At 50.5% G+C, this 19,796-nt stretch overlaps 9 protein-coding genes across 9 annotated transcripts; 2 read left to right on the top strand and 7 right to left on the bottom strand.

Annotated features, from left to right (window-relative positions):
- Window positions 1-92: 92 nt before the first annotated feature.
- Window positions 93-1,160, top strand: ARB_00583 (uncharacterized protein; the record flags this gene model as incomplete). Its single annotated transcript, XM_003012992.1, has 1 exon — window positions 93-1,160. One exon carries the CDS (start codon window positions 93-95, stop codon window positions 1,158-1,160), a length of 1,068 nt encoding a protein of 355 aa, XP_003013038.1.
- Window positions 1,161-1,520: 360 nt separating this feature from the next.
- On the bottom strand, window positions 1,521-2,311 carry ARB_00582 (uncharacterized protein; the record flags this gene model as incomplete). Its single annotated transcript, XM_003012991.1, has 2 exons — window positions 1,521-1,973; window positions 2,039-2,311. The coding sequence occupies 2 exons, from the start codon at window positions 2,309-2,311 to the stop codon at window positions 1,521-1,523; spliced, it is 726 nt and encodes a 241-aa protein (XP_003013037.1).
- A 1,371-nt stretch (window positions 2,312-3,682) lies between these two features.
- ARB_00581 (uncharacterized protein) lies at window positions 3,683-4,807 on the top strand (the record flags this gene model as incomplete). The annotated part of the gene is made up of 5 exons (XM_003012990.1): window positions 3,683-3,811; window positions 3,952-3,999; window positions 4,102-4,225; window positions 4,320-4,567; window positions 4,760-4,807. 5 exons carry the CDS (start codon window positions 3,683-3,685, stop codon window positions 4,805-4,807), a joined length of 597 nt encoding a protein of 198 aa, XP_003013036.1.
- Window positions 4,808-5,259: 452 nt separating this feature from the next.
- Window positions 5,260-7,060, bottom strand: ARB_00580 (uncharacterized protein; the record flags this gene model as incomplete). Its single annotated transcript, XM_003012989.1, has 3 exons — window positions 5,260-5,683; window positions 5,750-6,003; window positions 6,095-7,060. The coding sequence occupies 3 exons, from the start codon at window positions 7,058-7,060 to the stop codon at window positions 5,260-5,262; spliced, it is 1,644 nt and encodes a 547-aa protein (XP_003013035.1).
- Window positions 7,061-8,239: 1,179 nt separating this feature from the next.
- Window positions 8,240-10,396, bottom strand: ARB_00579 (uncharacterized protein; the record flags this gene model as incomplete). Its single annotated transcript, XM_003012988.1, has 1 exon — window positions 8,240-10,396. The coding sequence occupies one exon, from the start codon at window positions 10,394-10,396 to the stop codon at window positions 8,240-8,242; it is 2,157 nt and encodes a 718-aa protein (XP_003013034.1).
- Window positions 10,397-11,450: 1,054 nt separating this feature from the next.
- ARB_00578 (uncharacterized protein) lies at window positions 11,451-12,341 on the bottom strand (the record flags this gene model as incomplete). The annotated part of the gene is made up of 3 exons (XM_003012987.1): window positions 11,451-11,528; window positions 11,672-12,184; window positions 12,243-12,341. 3 exons carry the CDS (start codon window positions 12,339-12,341, stop codon window positions 11,451-11,453), a joined length of 690 nt encoding a protein of 229 aa, XP_003013033.1.
- A 183-nt stretch (window positions 12,342-12,524) lies between these two features.
- ARB_00577 (uncharacterized protein) lies at window positions 12,525-13,743 on the bottom strand (the record flags this gene model as incomplete). Its single annotated transcript, XM_003012986.1, has 2 exons — window positions 12,525-13,679; window positions 13,741-13,743. The coding sequence occupies 2 exons, from the start codon at window positions 13,741-13,743 to the stop codon at window positions 12,525-12,527; spliced, it is 1,158 nt and encodes a 385-aa protein (XP_003013032.1).
- A 408-nt stretch (window positions 13,744-14,151) lies between these two features.
- Window positions 14,152-15,348, bottom strand: ARB_00576 (uncharacterized protein; the record flags this gene model as incomplete). Its single annotated transcript, XM_003012985.1, has 3 exons — window positions 14,152-14,385; window positions 14,451-15,149; window positions 15,208-15,348. 3 exons carry the CDS (start codon window positions 15,346-15,348, stop codon window positions 14,152-14,154), a joined length of 1,074 nt encoding a protein of 357 aa, XP_003013031.1.
- Window positions 15,349-18,605: 3,257 nt separating this feature from the next.
- ARB_00575 (uncharacterized protein) lies at window positions 18,606-19,173 on the bottom strand (the record flags this gene model as incomplete). The annotated part of the gene is made up of 3 exons (XM_003012984.1): window positions 18,606-18,769; window positions 18,830-18,967; window positions 19,134-19,173. The coding sequence occupies 3 exons, from the start codon at window positions 19,171-19,173 to the stop codon at window positions 18,606-18,608; spliced, it is 342 nt and encodes a 113-aa protein (XP_003013030.1).
- Window positions 19,174-19,796: the final 623 nt, after the last annotated feature.

Genomic DNA, 19,796 nt, shown 5'->3' with positions numbered 1-19,796 from the left:
CCGGTCCTTCTGTCGCGATGATAGATGACACTGACGGCCGTTCTTTGCCGAAGCCACCTTCATAAGGCTTACAACCTCTGATGGTCCCCGTGATGGATCCAACCACATCCCAAAGCGAGGTCCACGGCGACGATAAGCCTACGGATGGAGCTGATACTATTCCTAAGGGTGATGAGTACCGGGCATCACGGCCCGGTAAGGTCCGGCTGAAATCTAAACATTCATCCAGCCGGAGATCCCACGATAAGAAACGATCCCGCGAGGAAGACGACCATGATGGGAGCAGCAGACACAGACACCATCACCATCGACACCGTCGCCGCCGTCATCGCAAGGATCCTGAACCGGAACCAGAACCAGAGGAGTATCGGTCACCTCCCGTTTCACCTAATACGGCCTTTCGTGAGTCATTGTTCGACGCACTTGCTGATGACGAAGGAGCGGATTATTGGCAGGCAGTGTATGGCCAGCCGATACATACCTATGCTAGACCGGATGAGAGGGGAGAGCTTGAAAAGATGACCGATGATGAATACGCTGCCTATGTTAGGGCACGTATGTGGGAGAAGACTCACCAGGGGTTACTAGAAGAAAGAGAACGACGGAGAAAGATACGTGAAGCTGAAAGGGAACAGGCCAAAGCGTACGGAAGGCATACCGGCAGAGCAGAAACTGAGCGTGAAGCGTTTGATAGGATGGTGGAAGAAAGCCTGAAGCGCGGAAAGGAGAGGAAGTCGAGAAAAGAACAGGCAAACACCTGGCTTGATATCTGGAAACGGTATCTTGACTGCTGGGAGAATTTGAATATGCGTGCACAAGAAGGTCAAGCTTCTACTAATCCTGGTGATGCTCTTCGTAATGTGCTGGTTTGGCCTGTTGAATCCGGCAAGCGGAAGGACGTGAATATAGATTCTGTGAGGCAGTTTCTAAGCAACGCTCCGGTTCCGAATGGTAGTTCTGGACTCGAAAACACCAGTTCTAGAACATCAAGGCACTCTAATATGCTGGCTGTTTTGAAGCTGGAGCGTGTGAGATGGCATCCTGACAAAATACGGCATAGATACGGAGTCTTGGGAGTTGATGATAATATAATCAAGGGTGCCACCGAAGTATTCCAGATTTTAGATCGGATATGGGTGGAAGAGCAAGCAAGACGATGACATGGTTATTCTACTATGACATTTTAGACACAATTTACGTCTAAAACTGAGAGGTAAATGCAATGCACCTTTTGACCACTATATCAGCATCATCGTACGTCCATTTTAACTTTATCAGCCACGGGTAGAGAGTAATTAGAGAAAGATAAGAACAGTAGTAGGAAAGAAACCGCTTGTACGAAGCCTAAATGATAACAATGAATGCCTGCCTTGAAACAGAGAGATTTTATGGAGCCTAAGAACACATAGGCGGAGTATAGGTGTGTATCCAAGAGGAGGGAAATAAATGGAAGGAGGTTTAGGTAACTGGGCGTAGTAGGTGATTATGTCGACTGTATGATAATAGAGGCGATATCCAATTTAGAACCGCCTGCTGACAGCGGCGCGATAAGCAGTCCATCCAACGTATCCTCCAATGACAACCACGAAGAATAATATGACCTTGAAGAAGAACCATAGCCAACTGCCGCCACCTTTTGCAGCATGGTATGAATGCTCCCTCTGGGCGTTTCTCTGGTTAGCAGACTGGGCCATCTGGCCGGGACCGGTGCTGTCACTTCCTTGTTTAGTGTAAAGAGAGTATACATCGACTTCTAGGATATCATGGGTATCACTTAGTTCGCCAGTTTCGGCACTGAAACCAAGATAGGAGGCGGCAGGAAGATTAATCGGGGACTCAGGCCTGGATTGAATCTTGAAGCACGAGGTCCAGGCCATGTCTGACTTGTACTGTAGGTCCAGAGCTAGGTACTTATCCTGGAAGTAAGTAAGACGGAGCTTCGTTGGGTAGGAGGAGCCGCGGATTCCACGAGCCTAGAACGGACAGTTGGTTAGAGGAATATGTCTCTGAAAAAAATAGGAATAAGTCACTACCGTACCGAGCACGATGCAAGCTCATTGGCCTGGCCATCTCTGGCCTGGTCGTATGGAGTATTCCCGTCACCAAGCATGGCCATAACCAGCGGAAAAGTCATTCCTTGCCGACCGTTCTTATAGGTATCGATAAATATGCCTAGGCCCTTGAATCTGTCCGCAGATCCAAACACTGGACCCTGGTTCGCGCGACCTTCGGTAAGCCAAAGGGCCATGCCGTCGCCGTGGAGAGTTCCCTCGCCATTGATGGCAAAGTCAACCTCAATCTGTACAGCCATATATTAGGACGCAGGTCCAATATTCGAGAGGCTAGGAACTACCCACCTGCCAGTTGGTTGCTGTGAGAGGTACGCGAGAGAAGATCCAACCACTCTGGGATGGTCGGTCGGCGGTTAATCGGATGTATCTGCGTATATCAGTATTCTGCTCCTCGTCCTTTAGCTAAGGTCCCTTGCGCGAGCCAAACGTACCGATCCGCACGGATAACGGTGTCTCCTCCAAAATCAAACCACCGATTCGACATATCGGAATCTAGATAGGGCTGTTCCGTCGACGGACACGAATGCGACCTCCAGTCAGCAAAACACCATTCTATCTCAGGGGAGCTAGGATCTGGTTATGCGCCATCCCTCCGGGTCGACTGCACGTACCGAGGCCAAACTAAATGATCTCATCTACAGGGGATACTGATTAGCGCATACCCTCCAATACCACCAGATGCGCCAGACAAACTACATACCGGCACCCTCTTGGTGTTAGGGTGGTTCTCGAAATCATTCTCGTTTGCCTGGGTGCTTGCATTGACCACACCAAGCACCGATAGTAATATAAAAGGTAACAGTTTCCACGCCATGCTTACGACGGGTCAAATGAGGGCTATGAGAAAATGGAGAGAGAAAAAGAATAGGCCGGGCAGGGGAAAGAATTAGAGAGTGAAGAGAGAAGATCCAAAGGGAGTGTCGTGTGTCACCGGGACATCTGCTTGCTCAAGTAGTTAGCTGAGCTTTGGGGGGATCTTTCCGAGCGTACAGGGCTAGAGGGAGGCTGCAGCAGGCAATGGGAGTAAAAATAAGTCCCTGTAGTCTGGGTCTAGACGATGCCGCAGTAGCAGACCACAAAGGACATGACACCCGGCGTCTGTTCAATTGATGCTTGGGTTGCTGGACGTGTTGGTTCCTGTATAGATAACTGTGTCCACTTCTAGGGCGACGGGAGCAGCTGGCGGATCAACACTTTATCCGGGCTCTTCAGACTGGACGATGTGGGCAGCAGGCCGTTAAGCAAAAGCACTAACACGGCCAAAGACCAGTAAACAGCGCGTATCTCGCCGCGAACTCGCCAGTGTCCAACATTCCCAGCTTCAGATCGTCAAATCAGATTTATATTCGATTGTTTTTTTGTTTTTTTTTTTTTTTGTTTTTTTCTTTTTGCGGCGAGGAAAGGAATATGATTAGTCATTAATGACTCATCATATTTACTAATCTTGTCACATGACCTTGTTCTTGAATTGCTTACTAAGAAAAAAGGTTGAAGAAGCGAAAAAGGCGATAAAGAACGACAGCGAGAAAGACGAAGAAGACGAAGAAGAATTATAATCGCAGAAGAAACACTTGATACAAGACGATAGCCATATTCAATTTACCGCCGCGATGTCTCTCTCGAACCCCTTCAGCTCCTCCTCCAATGGCTCCGACATGTCCTCGTCACAGATAAAGAGTGCCATAGTACAGCAGCTTCAGAGCGAAAGTGCCATGAACAATGCGAAGATGCTCATGGAGGTATATACACTCTTATCATGCTGTTTATCATGTTGTTCGTTAAGAAGGAAGAAATGCTAACGGGATGCTAGAAACTCAATTCGAATTGCTTTGAGAAGTGCATTCCCACACCCGGATCCAGCCTGAGTTCGAACGAACAGACCTGCCTTAAGACCTGTATGGAGAAGTACATCGCTCTATGGAACACTGTGAGCCAAACGTACGTTGCTCGGCTGAAGACAGAGGGCGCGAAGTTTCCTGTGAATACAAACCTGTAGATGGGCGGATGATACCCTTTGGAACCGGAACAGCTCTGGGTGTTTGCTGAAAGGAAAGAGAACAAGAGAGGAGAGATTGTACGATCATACTTGGTTGATGTCAGTGTTGGGCCATGTTATTATTATCTGGCCTTGCTATCTGTCATGGAGAAGACAGGTGCAAAACTTACCTGAACATGTACATTATTTGGGAGCCAAAAACATACGGAATTCATGCTATATATGCATTCTTTGACCAACGACACTTTTAGATTTAATACTCCGCGCATTATCACATCTGGATACTCCATACAGAGCAGATGCATACATGGGATTCAACATCACCGCCACCGCCCTACCCTCGCCGGCCACCAGCTGGCCAAGTCAACATGCAAAGACAAAGAAGGAAACAAAAGGCATAATCAAAGGAGATGCACACCACGTATCGATATATGATAGGATATGGTACGGAATATATATACCATGCTATGGCATGGACATCGGCCAGGAGCAGGCAGATGTAAGAAATAGCCAGCGTAGATATAGCGGCAAGCAAGCAGAACAATTGGAATAGATAACGAGCCCTCCCGAAAAGAACATTAGAAAAAAAAAAGAAACAGACTCATCCATGCATCAGAGGTGTACAGAGACAATTAAGTATTAAATTGCCTGTTCATAAGGGGAAAGCAACGACTAAGACGAGGAAAAGTAGCAGGGAAACGAAAGCAATGACAAGAAGAAAGAAATCATATGGGGATAAGATGTATACCTTTCCTGCTCGTCCGTATTCCATGTCTGTCGCCGGGGGTAGTCCAATGAATATCCTTTTTTTTTTTTTTTTTTTTTTTTCGTTCTTTGCAGTGTGCGTAAGATGAAAGGTGACGAGGCTGAGATGGGCAGATGGCGGGATATGAACGTCTCGAAGAGATAGACCGAGATGTAAGCCAAAGATGTAAGAGGAAAATCACAGGCCAGCTGTTGCTGAAGCAGTGGAGATGTAGGTTATGGTCCCCGCTAGCTTTGAACCCCACAAGAAGGATATGATATAGATGAATATATATAATTTGTATATATATACTGCCTTCGCCTTACGGAACCGGGAGGCAGGAAGTACGGAACAGTAGGGGAGAAAACAGGATCTTGGTGTTAGAAGTTCTGGAATAGATGGCCGAACCTGCGTGGCAAGGTTAGTATATTTAGTTCTCAACCTGGCTAGAAGCCGGCAAGGGTGTATCTGGGTGTGAGGGTATAAGGTACGTACTCATCTTCAGCAGGAAGACCATACTGTTCCGTCTCTTCCGCATAGGTGTCGAACATGCATGCATCGCCCGACCCGCCCTTGACCGGAGGTATGTACGGAGCGTCTATCCGTCGCTGAGCAAGCAGTTCCCAGGTGACCTCCGCAAACCATGGATGGTTCTTGACATCCTGAGATCCACCGTGTAAATTACCCAGTCTCTTGGTCAGGTCGGGTGTGATTAGTCGCGATAGTAGATCCTGCGCATCCGGAACCAGGGACGGCGGGTATTTAACGCGGCATTTTAGGATGTTCTCGTATATCTTCATGGGCGAGCCACTGTCCCAGAATGGGGTGAAACCACAGAGCATTTCGAAGATGAGTATACCTAGCGACCACCTGAATTACATGTTAGCAAACAACGAGCGCATTATAGGGTATGCACGTTGCTGAAAATAGACCTACCAGTCGACAGATTTGTTGTAGCCCTTGGAGGAAACCACCTCAGGGGCGAGGTAGTCCGGCGTGCCGCATAGCGTCCACGTAATATCCCGTACCTCCTTTGCGAAGCCAAAATCGGTGATCTTGAGATGCCCGTTCTTATCCAAAAGCAGGTTCTCGGGCTTCAGGTCTCGGTATACTATGTGTTTGGAGTGCAGGTACTCCAGGGCAAGTGTAACTTCGGCGGCGTAGAATTTCGCCACCGGGTTGGGAAACCGCTACATCATAACCTTGGTCAGTATCCAGGCAAAAACAGCCGCTCCGCAAGCAACTAGGCAAACAAACGCGGGGATGGTACATAGCACAAACCTGGGACTTTCTGAGGAGACTGAAGAGCTCACCACCCTCTGCGAAATCCATGACCATGTAGAGATTCTTTGCGTCCTGAAAGGTGCCCCATAGAGTAACAAGAAACGGGTGCTTGACCCGCTCGAGCATCGCCCGCTCATCGTTTGTATGCTCGACCTGCTTGAGCTTGACAACCTGGGCCTTCTTGAGGACTTTGATAGCGTAGAATCGCTGGTTGTGTATAGATTGAACGAGATGAACTCGGCCGAAACTGCCCGTCCCCAGCGTGCGGTGGATGGAAAAGTCGCTGAGGGAGTATTTGCCCTTCAATTGGCGCTGCGAGGCTCGAATTGAGGCATCGGGCGTTCCTGTAGTAGCATGTTGATGCTGTTGTAGTTGTTGTTGCTGGTGGTTGTGGTGCTGCTGCTGGTCCTCATGGTGGGGCGGATTTATGATATTCTTGATACTGGTGACATTGTGAGGCTGGGGGAGGGCGGACGGCTGTGTCTGCTGGGGAGATCTCGACTGCGAGACATCTCCGGGGCTGGGACGCTGGTAGGTGGTCGACATGTTGGCGAGCGCAGGCGTCAGACTGGTCGAGGGAGGGTCAATGGCAGCGGCAGTCACTCCGCCAGCAGCAGCGGGCGCGGGAGATGCAGGGGCAGCAGAGGCGACGGGCTCAGCAGTGCCAGAGCCAGAACCAGAGCGAGGAACAGAACCAGGCTCGGGAGCAGCACCAGCAGCGGCGGCAGAGTCCTTACTGGCGGCAGATGGCGGGAGATTCGAGGTATCTGCGCTGTCGACGCTGGACTGGGCTGTATGACGGCCTTGCACGGAGGCAGCTGGCGCAGGAGGAGCAGTAGCAGCAGCAGCAGCAGCAGCAGGAGCAGCAGCCGTGGTGTTTGTAGTAGAGTTCTCAGAGTCGAGGTCCTTTGATTTCGAGTCCTTCGTCCGCCGCTTCTTGAGGAGGCCTCCAAAGGTCGGCATGGAACAGAAGCAGCCCGCCGTGTCGAAGAGTCCGTTCGTTTGCTTTGTTTCTCGTAACTAGTTAACTATCGTATTGTAGGTCACTAGGAGGAGGGAGGCGGCGGCGGAAGAGACGAGGCCCAAGAGGCACCAGGGTTGCTTGCGAGGGTGCGAGGATGCAGCACGAAAAAACGTTATCGGCGGACGCAGGACAGGCCGATAACGAGGACGGAAGTATAGATACTCGCTCGTTAACTAGAACTAGCTGGCGATGGCTGCAGTTACGTAGCTGGCCGCAGTGTATCTTGTTATATGACGACAGATATAGGGCGAGGTTTGTTGGTCGCAAGGGCAGCGAGGGACAGCAACGCCTCCCGCGCTCCGTGGCAACACGGCTGGATAATCTAGACGCTGCGGGCGGGCGAGGCTGTTCGAAGGGCCTGTTTACGCTGGATAAAGCCGTTCTCTAGCCGTCGGCTGGGGGCTGCTGGATGACTCTCTCTCTCTCGGTGGTCTCTATTTTATTTTGGCCTGCTGGTTGTAGTGCGTTTGTGCCGTGAAGCCCGCGGCGGGTGAGAACTGCTGGGATCCGGCTAGAGGTGGAACAAGGGCTGTTTCAGCAGCGAGGACGAGAGGATAAGAGGCCGGCAGGGCGTACGCAGTTCGTTGGACAGAAAGCTGGACGAGATGCGATCGATGGGAGGTTGATGTCGGCTGGTGGTGAAGACGAAGCTGGCGAAGTTGGTCAGATACAGGACGAGAAAAGACGATCAACGCCACAGGTCAGTGAGCTGGTTGAGAAGAAGCAAAGATGAGAGAGATCAGACCGATGTTCATACAGGTTAGTTATTGATATGGCAGATTAACAGCATACTATTACTATTGTTGTTGTTGATGTTGTTGCTATGTTGAGTTGACGTTGAGGTGAAGTTGGCGATGTTTGGTAGATTTTGATATCAGGAGTCGCGACTACAGCAAGGAGGCATAGGGGATGCAGAAGGATATAGACAGCCAAAAGACACACAGAGCAAGCATACAGAGCAAGCATACAGAGGGTAAATGCATTCTATCCAAGCCGACAAGAGTCCTGAGTCCTCGTTCCATAGATACAAACACCGAACAGACAGAAACACCAGCCATATCAGGTACTGTAGACATCACAGCCAGGAACCCATAGCAACCCCACAAGAAAGACACACATCACAGCCGGTAATGGGCCATGTTCTTCTTGATCTCATCGACAATCTCGATGGCTTCAACCGCATTCCTCGCCTCAAAGTCATACCTCTTCTGGTCCGTCGCATCCGCGCCCCTGACGACGACAAACCGGAAGCTTTTCGGATGCCGCCTGCTCACCTTCGACCCAATAACATCGCAAAACGAGATTGATGTCGTCTTGCTGTTGGCCTCAAACAGCGTCTTGCCCGTCTCCGCCGGCATGATGTGCATGTAGTCGTTGTCAAACGCCAACACGCGCTGGCTGGACGTGGTGAAGGACATGGACTGCTTGCGAATGACATTGTAGCGTTTATAGTAGCCGCCGACAATCACGTCCTGCTTCTGCGAGAGAGGATGCAGCATGCGTGAGGCGGCGCTCTTCTTGCTCTTCTTCGAGGCCCCGTTGGTGCTGGTGTCGACGAGCAAGGGTGCACTGGGGGATGAGCTGCCAGGCGAGCCCATGAGAGACAACGGGCCTGCGCCGAAACGGCGGCGGATCAGGTCGAGGTCTGTGTTTGTGCCCAGGGCCTCAACGGTGCGGTCCAGCGGTGCGACGGTGTTGGTGTTCATGATCTTGAGCAGGTAGTTGCCCTTGTCCAGCTGCCATTTCTTGCATACCGAGTCCAGGATCTCGGCGATGTAACTGTCGGTGGAGGTGTTGAGGGTTGTGGTACGTGTGGATGCCTCCAGGTCGACATACCGCACTTTCAGCTGGGTTGATACGCCCAGGCGAGGCGTGGCCTGCATCGTAGGGATGGCCGGCAGGTCGGCTGGCCGCAGTGAGCTGTCGTTGAGCGCAGAGCTGAATGGCTGGCCCAGGATCGGGTTCATGCGTCCGCCTATGGCCACCTTGATGTGGTTTGCCGGTAGACCTGGTGCGGCAGCTGTTCCTCTTTGTGTATTTGCTGCTTCCGTTGGTGGTGTAGCCGTAGGTGTAGAGGCCTCCGGTACGGCTATGCTATCCCCGGGGCACGCAGCCTCGTTCTCAGCAAACTCCGCAGGCGAGGCCTCCACCAGCGCAAACTCATCGTACGGTTTGCTTCTCGACCGGCCTCTGAACCCGGCTGCCCGGTTGTTATTCGACGTAAAGTCTGTAATCGGCCGTTTCCTGGCTAACGGCGGGAAGTCATAGTCAACTTCTCCATCCTCAACCATGCGTAGATTCCAGTAATTCACCCCCAGTTTCGATGCGTCAATGGCAGGCTGGATCTTGTCGTCCGTATACCGCCAGAGAGCAAGCCCAATAGCCTCTGCAACAGTGACGGGCCGCGAGTGGTCGCCGTCCTTGGTGTCCTTGGTCAGGGGCATGTCCATCGGCTCTTCCGGGTCTTCAGCACCGGGCGTATACAGCTTGATATACAACGGTGTTTCCGACGATCCTTTGCCCGACAGAGCAGCATACTTCTCCATCGGGTTCTCTGGCGCCTTTTTGCGCGCATTCAGCATGTTGGACAGCAGGCTGACGGGCTCTGGGTGTGGTGTGATCGCCTGTGCAGCCGGTAATCTAGGCAGCGCTGGCGTACTCGTCCCTGCATCCCTATCCTTTCTCGGCGAGGTATTTGCAGCTGATGCTGCTCCCGAGGCTGTAGCCGATACAGACGGCGCTGCATTCCCACTGCCGCCTGACTTGGGTATCTTGTTCAATATCAAGGGTGACGAAGCACCCAGTCCACCCCGGCCCAACAGCGAGCCTGAGCCAGCTGTATGTCCAAAGTCCGAAGATATAGCAGACTCAACGGACCCGGCAATCGAGTCGTCGTCATGATCATGATCATCCCGGCGCACTCCTAGTCCTCCATTTGCAAGTTCAGCCTCCATCTCGACTTCTTCTTCTAACTTCTCGCTTTCTGCGTCTTCGTCCTCTTCCCGTGGGACAAACGTCTCGTTCTCGTGTTTTGAGAACTTTATCTGCCGTCGTTTCATGGCCTCGGGGTCTAGTTCAATATCAGACGACATGTCGCTGCTTGTAGTTGTGTCTCGTCTGGCCCGAGACTTGATGGCTTCCACGGCCCCCAGCGAGCTTCTTCGGAACCGATTGTCCACTGACCGTAGAGACGGCGACGTTATCAGTACCCGCGGGCCGCCCTGGTGCTCTGAGCCTCTGATGGGCGAGGAATCCGCCCGGTGTCGAACAGGCATCTTCGTAAACTGTATCTGGTTCATAGCCCTGCCAGCAAGACGTTAGCATAAGATACCGCCATATACCACTTTGAATTGTATATATCACCTCTGTCTAGATGTTTCCTCATCGCTCTCATCGCTGAGATCGCTGCTATCCTCTTCGGCCTCGCCCGGGGTAACAGGCCGTCTCGGGGCCTTCTGTCTCCCTCGCCGTCTCAAATCCGTCTGACTGCTCTTCTTCTTGTGTGTCTGGCGCATAATATTCGAAAACCCCAAGCCCGTAATCCCCTCTGTGTTCAGCGTGATCTCTTCATCGTCGTCTTCGTCCGCCGCCGTTCCACGCCGGTTCCCCAGCTGCAGCGTGTCCTCCCCAGCATAGCTGCCCTCTCTCGTGATGGCTTCATTCCTCACAGTCCCGCTACCGCTCCCGTTCCCTCGCCGCGCAGTACTTTGAGATCCAGATCCAGCATATTGCTCCCCCACCGTCGTCGCCGTGGGTATGGGCGGCGAGTGCGTCCGCTTGATATGGGCTGCGTTGGGGTCCGCGGTGGCCGACCACCCAGCCGAGCGGAAGCAGGGCGAGTTGAGGATCGAGGAGTTGACGTTGATGAGCCGGTCGCCTACGCCGTCCTTGATCGTAGCCAGGTACGACGTGCGAAGCTGCCAGATCGTGAATCTGCGTCCCAGCAAGTCAGTCAGTCAGTCAGTCGTCTCACTATCAATCTCGTAGCTTGTTTCGTCGCCCGGCGGCGCAAGGGGTGTGCTCACTCTTCGTTCTGCAGCAGCGCCATCTCGCCGAAACCCCCCGTGGCATCCAGCAGAGGGCGAAACAGGAGGAGAGAGACGCAGCAGACAGGCTTATATAGAGCAGTTCGCAGTTCGCAGTTCGAGCTGGGCGGGGCCGGTTTCTTGCAGGACGCTGGCCGCGGGTGCTCGCTGGGTCTGAGACAATAAGGACGGCGGGTTATTAAACATGCATCGGGGCAGAGGAAGAAGCAAAACCAGGGCCAGCCTGGCAGGTCAGCGTGTCGAGAGGCTGCGAGAGGCTGCGATGCCGGCGTCGTGCAGTTATTTAGATGGCGACCTGGGCGAGCCTTGAAACTGCTTCATCTCGCTGTTGTTGCTTCTGGGCTTCTGGGCTTCTGGGCTTCTGGGGTGCAGCCGGTGGTGGCGTTGTGGCTGAGCGGGATCCGGATTACGAGACGACAGCGAGCAGTGCTGGAAGATGCAATTTTATTTTATATAAGATAAAAGGGATAGCTAGAGAGACGGCTATACAAAGAGGACAAGTACAAGCATGTGGTTGTCGGCTGTCACCCAGAATATCATCCACAGCATCAGGGCTACCGAGAGGGAGGCCACGGACAGGCCGAGCAGAGCTTTGGTCGACAGCCAGCCAGCAGTAGAAGTAGAGCTCTCCAGGGCGGCCTTCTTCCTCTTCGCCTTTTCTTCTTTCCTCCTCCTCCTTTCTTCTGCTTTCCATTCATTTGCTGCATCTGCTTCATGATACACAGGCAGGGGATAGTATTCCTTATAGGCCAGCGGTTCCTCTTCCTCTTCCCAAGCCACCAGCGCATCCAGGTCTTCATTATCAAAGGCATAGTCTTCATGGTGCCCATGTCCAAGAGCATAGCTGAGAGCCCGCAGCTCTGCATGCTTGCCTTGAGCAATCATATATTTGATGTCTGGACGCGGTCTGGGGTCCCCATCGACATCATCGTCCAGGGGTTTGAAGTCCAGAACCGGTGGCATCCTGCGAGGAGTCTGCGTTGGTGTCTTGTCGGGGTCATCCTCGATCTCGAGTTTCTAGCAATCAGTCAGTATTTTATATTCGGTAACCCGCTCGGGGTAGACAAAGACATACCCTTAAAGGCATATAGTATGGTGTCGCAAAAGGCATGGTGATGGTATCTCTCGAATCGACCGTGATGCATATCTCGTTGAGCAGTGCAGATGACGACATCATATAAACGTCAGATGCATAATCGTAAGACGCAGCATATATAGAAAAAGCTGACTGCAAACTTTCCAAACATGCATCCAAGTCATCGATCGTGTCGTCATTTCTCCCCTTTATTCATACCGTGCCCAAAAACATAGTTCACACAAAACCTACCATGGATAGCAGCAGATCTGACCCAGAGAACTATCCATCTTCCGGGCCGTCCTCGACGTAGTCACCCACGAGCTCAGCAACAGCAACATCATCCCTGCCATGACTCGCCAGGCCGATTCCGCGGTTCACGATGCTGATAGCTCGCTTAACGGCGTTGTTCATATACTTTGCATCGTCAAGCAGCGGCTGATTCGCTCCTGCATCCACATTCTCTCGAACCGAGTCTGTAATGGCTTGTTCAGACAGCAGGAACGGTTCAAGCATGTACAACATAACAGCAGACAAGCGCATCATCGCCACAGCAACAATGTCAGACGTCACGGTCGTCACTCCCTGGCTGGACAGGGTGCGTATCACTTCCAGCAGCAGGCCTAGATAACCCATTAGCACACAGATAGTATAATCATTCATGTAGGTAAAACCAAGCTTACTTCCTTTGCCAACTGCCTTCACACCCGCCCTCGCACAGTACTGCAGAACAGCAAGTCGATACACAACGCTTTCAGCAATGGCCCTTAGAACAAGCATGCCCAGTAGTCCCCCTCCCTTCATGCCCAACCTTCTGCGTAGCGCCAAATACACCACTGGCAAGACACATGATCTCACACACAGCACCAACGTAGCCCCATACGCAGACCATAGCCCTCCCACACCTTTCTGGCGCAGTACATCATCCACGACAGACCGAGTGCTAGACCCCGTAACTTGTCTGCGCACCATGATCGTCCCCAGAGGTTCGGTAAACAGCTTGACCAATGCCATTGAGACGAGGGAGAGGACCTGTTCGTTCCCAACTGTCCGTCCGAGGTTGAGCCGTCGAGCATGCAATGCTGCATAAACAGCTGGAACAAGCATGTTCTCCACCATCTGCTTGCATATTGCTTCACGCAGGCCGGCGTATAGCACCGCTCTACCCTCTGCATCCTTGACATTCTCGGCTGCTAGGTCAACTATATCGCCCAGGACATCTAGTGGCTTCCTGGTACGGGTTCGGTTGCCCTTCTTCTTATTGTGGTGCTGGGAGGCATATCGGACTTGTAGGCGGGTGAGTATCGAGTCTAGCGGGTGCAACAGAGCCGTGGAGAGGGCTATAGCTGTTCCCTCAGTGAGGGTGTTGGATGCAGAGGTGATCGAGTCGCTGTGGGATACGAGGGAGGTATATAGATCATAGCTGCGGAGGTCGTTCTGCACGCTCGTCAGTTAGATAATTAGGTACATCCTCAACGACATCAACGTAATAACGCACCATGATCGATCGAGATGGACAAGTTCATGCTATACATCAGCTATAGTTAGTTCACAATACCGTCAGCAAGCAGGAGTGGAAGCAAAAGTGAAGTCGGCGTCGCTTTGATGGCTGAAAGTTGGAATAAGCTCGCGATGATGTAAGCGGCTTCAGTCACTAGTTCGACCAGCCTGCATATCAACTATAGAGTCAGTGGAGGTATAAGACGGCGAGACAAAAGAGAAGCGTGGATCAAAACGGTTCGGTTTATATATATATATGTTCAGTAATATAGCTATGTACAGATATGCACACACATGCCCCCAACTATCATGTCATGTCCATACCAAGGCCGCTATCAAAGCGGACGGCTCTAATCCCCCTGCTGCATCATCACCACATCGTCACATCTTCTCAGTCTATGCGTGTAATTTACAGAGTAGCAAAGGCAAGCTCGTAGGCGAAGCCGACGACGAGCTTAGCGTGCTCGGCCATCTTGGCGGGGTCAAGCTTCTCGATGGTGTCATCGGGGGAGTGGATGGCTGGGTTGTCCTGGCCGACAACAGCCTCGTAGACGAAGGCAGATGGGAATCCGGCCTTGTTGGCAGAGGCGTGGTCAGAGCAGGCGTAGCCGCACTCGGAGTCAGAGTACTTGGCGGAGGTGTACTAGGATAGCATTCGTTAGCATAAAAAAGCCGCCATTACCATAGAATATAGAAGGGTGGACATACAGTGTCGAGGATCATCTTGGTGAACTTGGTGAGGTTGGGGTCGGAGTTGTCGGTGATGACGCCCATGGTCTCGCCGTAGCCAGTCATGTCCTGGTTAAGCATAGCGACGACCTCCTTGCCCTCCTGGCTGTACTGCTGGAAGATGTCCTGGGAGCCGAGCAGACCCTCCTCCTCACCGGCGTACCAGTGGAACTCAAGGGTGTTAGCAGCCTCGCCGCCAGCAATCTTCTGGTCAGAGACAAGAGCAGTCAGAGCCTCGAGGATGGTCATGGAGCCAGAGCCGTTGTCGTCGGCACCTGGGGCCTCACCCTGGGGGTTGTTGCCGTTGATGCTGTCCTGGTGAGCACCGACAGCGACGATCTTCTCAGACTTGCCGGGGATGATGGCGCGGATGCTGGGCTGCATCCAGTCGTGCTTGACCATCTCGACCTTGGCGCCCTGGATGTTGCCAACGACCGCCTGGGCCTGTTCCATGACCCATTGGGCGGACTCAACGCCGGACTGGGCGTCGTAGTAGCGGTTGGGGTAGCTGGAGAACTTCTCAAGGTTGGCCTTGATGTGGTCGGCAGAGATCTTCTCGAGCAGAGGCTTGACCTCGGCCTGGTGGCTGACATTGCCAGGGAAAGCATAGCTCTTGGGCTTGGAGGCAATGCTGGCGGTCTCTGGTCGGTTGGTGATGTCGAAGAAACCAATGTGGTTCTACATTATCGTTAGTATATGGCCATATGTAAGCAATAAATGTAGACACAAGACTCACCATGACCATGTCATGCTTCTCTTTGGCGGTGACCCAGCGAGTCTCCTGAGGACCAGTCTGGACCAAAGACATGCCCGGCATGGGAGGAGTTGGTTTGGCCATGGCCAGGGCGCTCAGCGCGAGGGCAGCAAGGACCTTCATGATGACAGACAGAGGAATTGAACCGACTTGAGAAGAAAAACCGAAGAAAAAGAGAGAGAAGAGAGAAGAGGGAAGAGGGATGGGGGGGATGAGTTTCAAGAGGCAGCGAAAAAGAGTAGTCAAACAGCGAGACGGGACAGGCTATATATACAACGACCTCCGACCCTTTTCATCTTAGACTCCCTCGTTTTAGGGTATCAGCGGGTGATGAACAAAAAGGCAAAAGATAAGACAAACGAAGGGGACAGCAACCTGCCCGTCCTCACCCGCCCGGGCCCTGATCGTCGTTTTCTCATCCACCATACACAAGTCACGAAGCTGCGCTTCCATTTCCAGAAACGTCAAAGACTTCCCCACGAAAAGGAAGGCTGGGCGGTAAAAGGAACAGGATCCGCCAACGCCAACAAAGTCTACCCGCCATAGGTTCTCCGCAGCTCCCTGGGCAAGTAGAGTAAAATGAGCGAGCATGGGGGGATATCATGTAAGTAGGCAGACGTCATGATAATAGAGTAAAATATCCATGACTACCCGTGGGTATCTTCAGGCACATCACCGCCATGGGTATTATCAGCTGGTGTTTGTCTGCATACATCACATCATCATCCAAGACATCGGCCCAGTACAGCAAAGGGACAGACGAGGTGGTGTCAGGGTTTCCCCAAAGTCCACGCAGTCCTGCCGCCTTGCTTCACTTAGCGTGCCGCATGCTTCGCATGTACGGAGCGGCGGTTCCAAAGGATAATACGGAGTAGTACTTAGGGCAGAGTGAGTCGAGGAAAAACTCGCGATGGAACACGTTTCAGCCAGTGTTTTCTGCCGTACACGCTTGTCCCGGCCTGACCTGACACTTCTTGGCCGGTTGCACTCCAGCAGCAAGCTCCATCGAAAGCTGACTCCATCCATGACTCTCATATTATATAGTCAGAAGTACTCCGTACTCCGTAGTGACTAAAATGACTGACTCGCAGAGCAATCAGCGACTCCGTAAATTGGCTCCGTTAGCTGAAGTGACTCCTCTCCAGCTTCGGTTCAGGCCGGGATGAACAAGTGGTGGAAGTGGTCGAAGTAGCATGACGATCACTCCTGCGGCCGACGATCAGTCACTTTAACCCCAGCAGAAGGGGGGAAAGTGAAAAGAGGAGAAGGGCCATCTCCGAGTGGGCTTCTGCAACAACTTTACATACGACCTTTTCCCGCGCACATGTTCTTCACAGCTATTTCCCGGCGGGCTAGGCAGTGATGGCAATCCACTGGAGATGGAGATGTCGTTGGAGTAACCTACTACTAAGCAGGAATTTATATTTTATACGTCCGCGGCTGGCGCATAGGGCGATGCTTGTCCCCCTGGATGGCCACCTTAAGAGGCGGAAAATATATACCTCCTTGATCAGCATTATTGGCCGGGTTGGCTGGGGTGCATGCGGGCCTGTCCCTGTCGTGCGTCCAGCGACTCCAACTCCGGCTTTCTCGTCTCTTGGTCGACCCAGTCGTCTTCCTCTTGGTCCTCTTGGTCCTCCTAGTCCGCTTGGTCAATGTTGGTCGTCGTGATAAGAACGAGATGAAGTTGCTTTTTCCATTTTTTCTTTGGCGTGTTTTAGGTTGGGCTTGGCGTCTTCCAGAAGGAGACTAGTGCTCCGGGGTAAGATGAGTCAGCATGGACGGACCATCTTTTGACCGACGCTGAGGTAAGCGTGCCTCGGCTTAGGTACTTCTTACTTCTTACATACAAGGGGTCCAAAAAGTATCGGTACATCGCCACAAATATCTCTACTACCAATATCTACTTCCTTTTTTAAAATATCAACTAAACTATTAATATGAGAGCCTTTAGTATTAAAATTAGTCTAAATAGAAGGCTAGGAACTAAATTATCTAAATCTACTCGTTCTACTATCTATTCCTAGTACCTTACTAATATTAAACTATCTATTATTTAGAAGAATTTCTAAATCTCTCGTACTATATATTATCGAACTATTAAATATATATTAAAATACTCTATATTTAGTTCTCTATTATAACTAGATAAGCTAAAGGCTTTATCCCCTCGAGATATATATTATCTTTATTAAATTATATATAGATACCCTAATATTGCGTATAAAAGCCTTATTATATATCTAGAGGTCTCTATTTATAAATCTACTATAAGGAATTATCTATATAAGTTCTACCTTTAAAAATAGTGCTTAAAGAACTATATTCGATTAAAAAAATATAATATATAATAGAGGTTAAAGTTTATAAAGGAATAGAAGAATTATAAGGACTAGAAGAAAATATATTTTTTTAGATAAATACTCTATATAGAGAAAGGCTAATACTTATAAGGTCTATATCTTTCGGCTTATAGGAGAGGCCTATAGGTAGAACTTAGTAAATCTTATAAACTATAGAAAGGATATTTTATAGATAGTATATAGCTTAATTTGACTTAGTTCGCGATCGAAATTAATAATTATAGAAAGAGACTCTACTTCTAAAAGAAACGGATTTATAGCCTAATCCTATATCTAAAGCCTTATAGACTCTCTCCTCCCTATCTACGAGCCTAGCTATATATTCTAGTAAGATAATATAAGGATATATATAGCTAAAAAGATATAAGAGTAGTTTAAAAGGTATAGGATATATATTATAGAATAGCCTCCTTACTCCCCTAATTTAAACCTAATTAAATACGTCTAGGGCCTTTTAAAATAGAAGATATTTAAGCTCTATCCGGAGCTTACTTTATATAGAAGATCTTAAGTTAACTAGATATTATTTCGAGGAGCTATCTAGGATACTTAGAAATCGATTAATTAGGGCACTATTAATAGACTTATTTAATCTATACTACGGCGATTAGTTATAGTCTAAAAAGCTAAGGGCTAGTATACTAAATATTAACTATTTATTATATATATTTTATAGGAGCTATAAGATAGAGTATTTGGCTGAGATATTCGCGTTTTAAAGGTGCTGTAATTTTACCTTTTTTGGAATGTACCGATACTTTTTGGTTATAACTGTAAGTACGATAAGAGAAAAGAGACAGCAAGGATGACAGTTTAAAGGGCAAGATAACCAGACTCCATTGTGTAAGTATCGTAGCTAGAGCGCAAAGGAACCATGCAGCAACCCGTCCAGCCCACCCAGTCCACCCGTCCGTCCCACTTCCGAATTAAAGAGTAGTGTAATGAAAAAAGGCAAAGTGATAAAATAACTCCATCCGTCTCTGAATGTCTGATAGTCTGATCGTCTGGATTGACACTCTATCCACCGAATCCATAGAGGGTACGGCCCTGTCTCTTAAGAGCGTAGACGACGTCCAGGGATGTGACGGTCTTGCGCTTAGCGTGTTCGGTGTAGGTGACGGCGTCGCGGATGACGGACTCCAAGAAGGACTTGAGCACGTTGCGGGTTTCGCCGTAGATCACTGGAGAGGTTAGCTGACACACTCTACGGCATAATAAAGGCAGTCAAGTGGGAGACTTACTGGCTGAGATACGCTTGACACCGCCACGACGAGCGAGACGGCGGATGGCGGGCTTGGTGATGCCGTGGATGTTGTCGCGGAGGATCTTACGGTGACGCTTGGCGCCGCCCTTGCCGAGACCCTTGCCTCCCTTTCCACCTGCAGGGAGTTAGCATACTCATAGACAGAGAAGAGAAGAATATATATAAGAGAACGGTAGGTAGGTAGGTAGGGAAGTAGACAGTCGTGTGGTGGACGCGACATGCAACGGCCTGAGTGGCGACTTGCACCGCCAAGCCTCACCACCAAAACGACCATCACGAACCACCACCACCACCACCACCAGCGACGACGACGACGACCATCACATCAACAAGAAGAAGAGAAGAGATACTCACGTCCAGTCATGTTGATGAAGAGTAGGGTAAGACGATAAACGCGATGAAGAAAAGGCGATAAAAGCAGACGCGTAAGGTGGGCAGCTCGCGATGTCGAGTGTCGTCAGGCGAAGAAGAGAGAGAGAGTTGTAAAGTGCAAAAGTTGCAGGCGGGCGCAGGCGGGCAGGGCAAGCTTAATATATGCGCGCCGAAAGGGGGTGAGTGATCTAGCTAGCAGACTAAGACTAGGCTAAGGCTGAGTGGGCGAAGTGGGTGGTTGCTTAGTCAGAGCGTGATCTGGCTTGTCCGCCTTAACAAACTAAACCAGCAGCGAGTTTTTCGCTCTTTTCTTGCGTCTTTCTTGCCTGCTTTTCTTCGTCGTTGATTTCGACGCGACAAGCGGAGCTTTTTTTGGCTGCCTTTTTTTTTTTTTCTTCTCGCTGCTAAGAAAGTGAGGATAAGGTTGTTAGTCAGGTCTTACATAAGCGTCACGTGGAGAACATCAAGTTCTGGAAGTTTATTCAACTTTAACTTCAAGGCGACTTCATTATCATAAATAGAGAGCAAGCAGTAGTAGTAGTAGACATCCCTTGATAACTATGTCATGGGAG

This window comes from Trichophyton benhamiae, assembly GCF_000151125.1.
Source record: "Trichophyton benhamiae CBS 112371 chromosome Unknown contig00142.0, whole genome shotgun sequence".
In the NCBI taxonomy this organism is placed as follows: Eukaryota; Fungi; Ascomycota; class Eurotiomycetes; order Onygenales; family Arthrodermataceae; genus Trichophyton; species Trichophyton benhamiae.
Note: the sequence above shows the minus strand (reverse complement) of the source record. Positions and strands in the feature narration are given on the sequence as shown.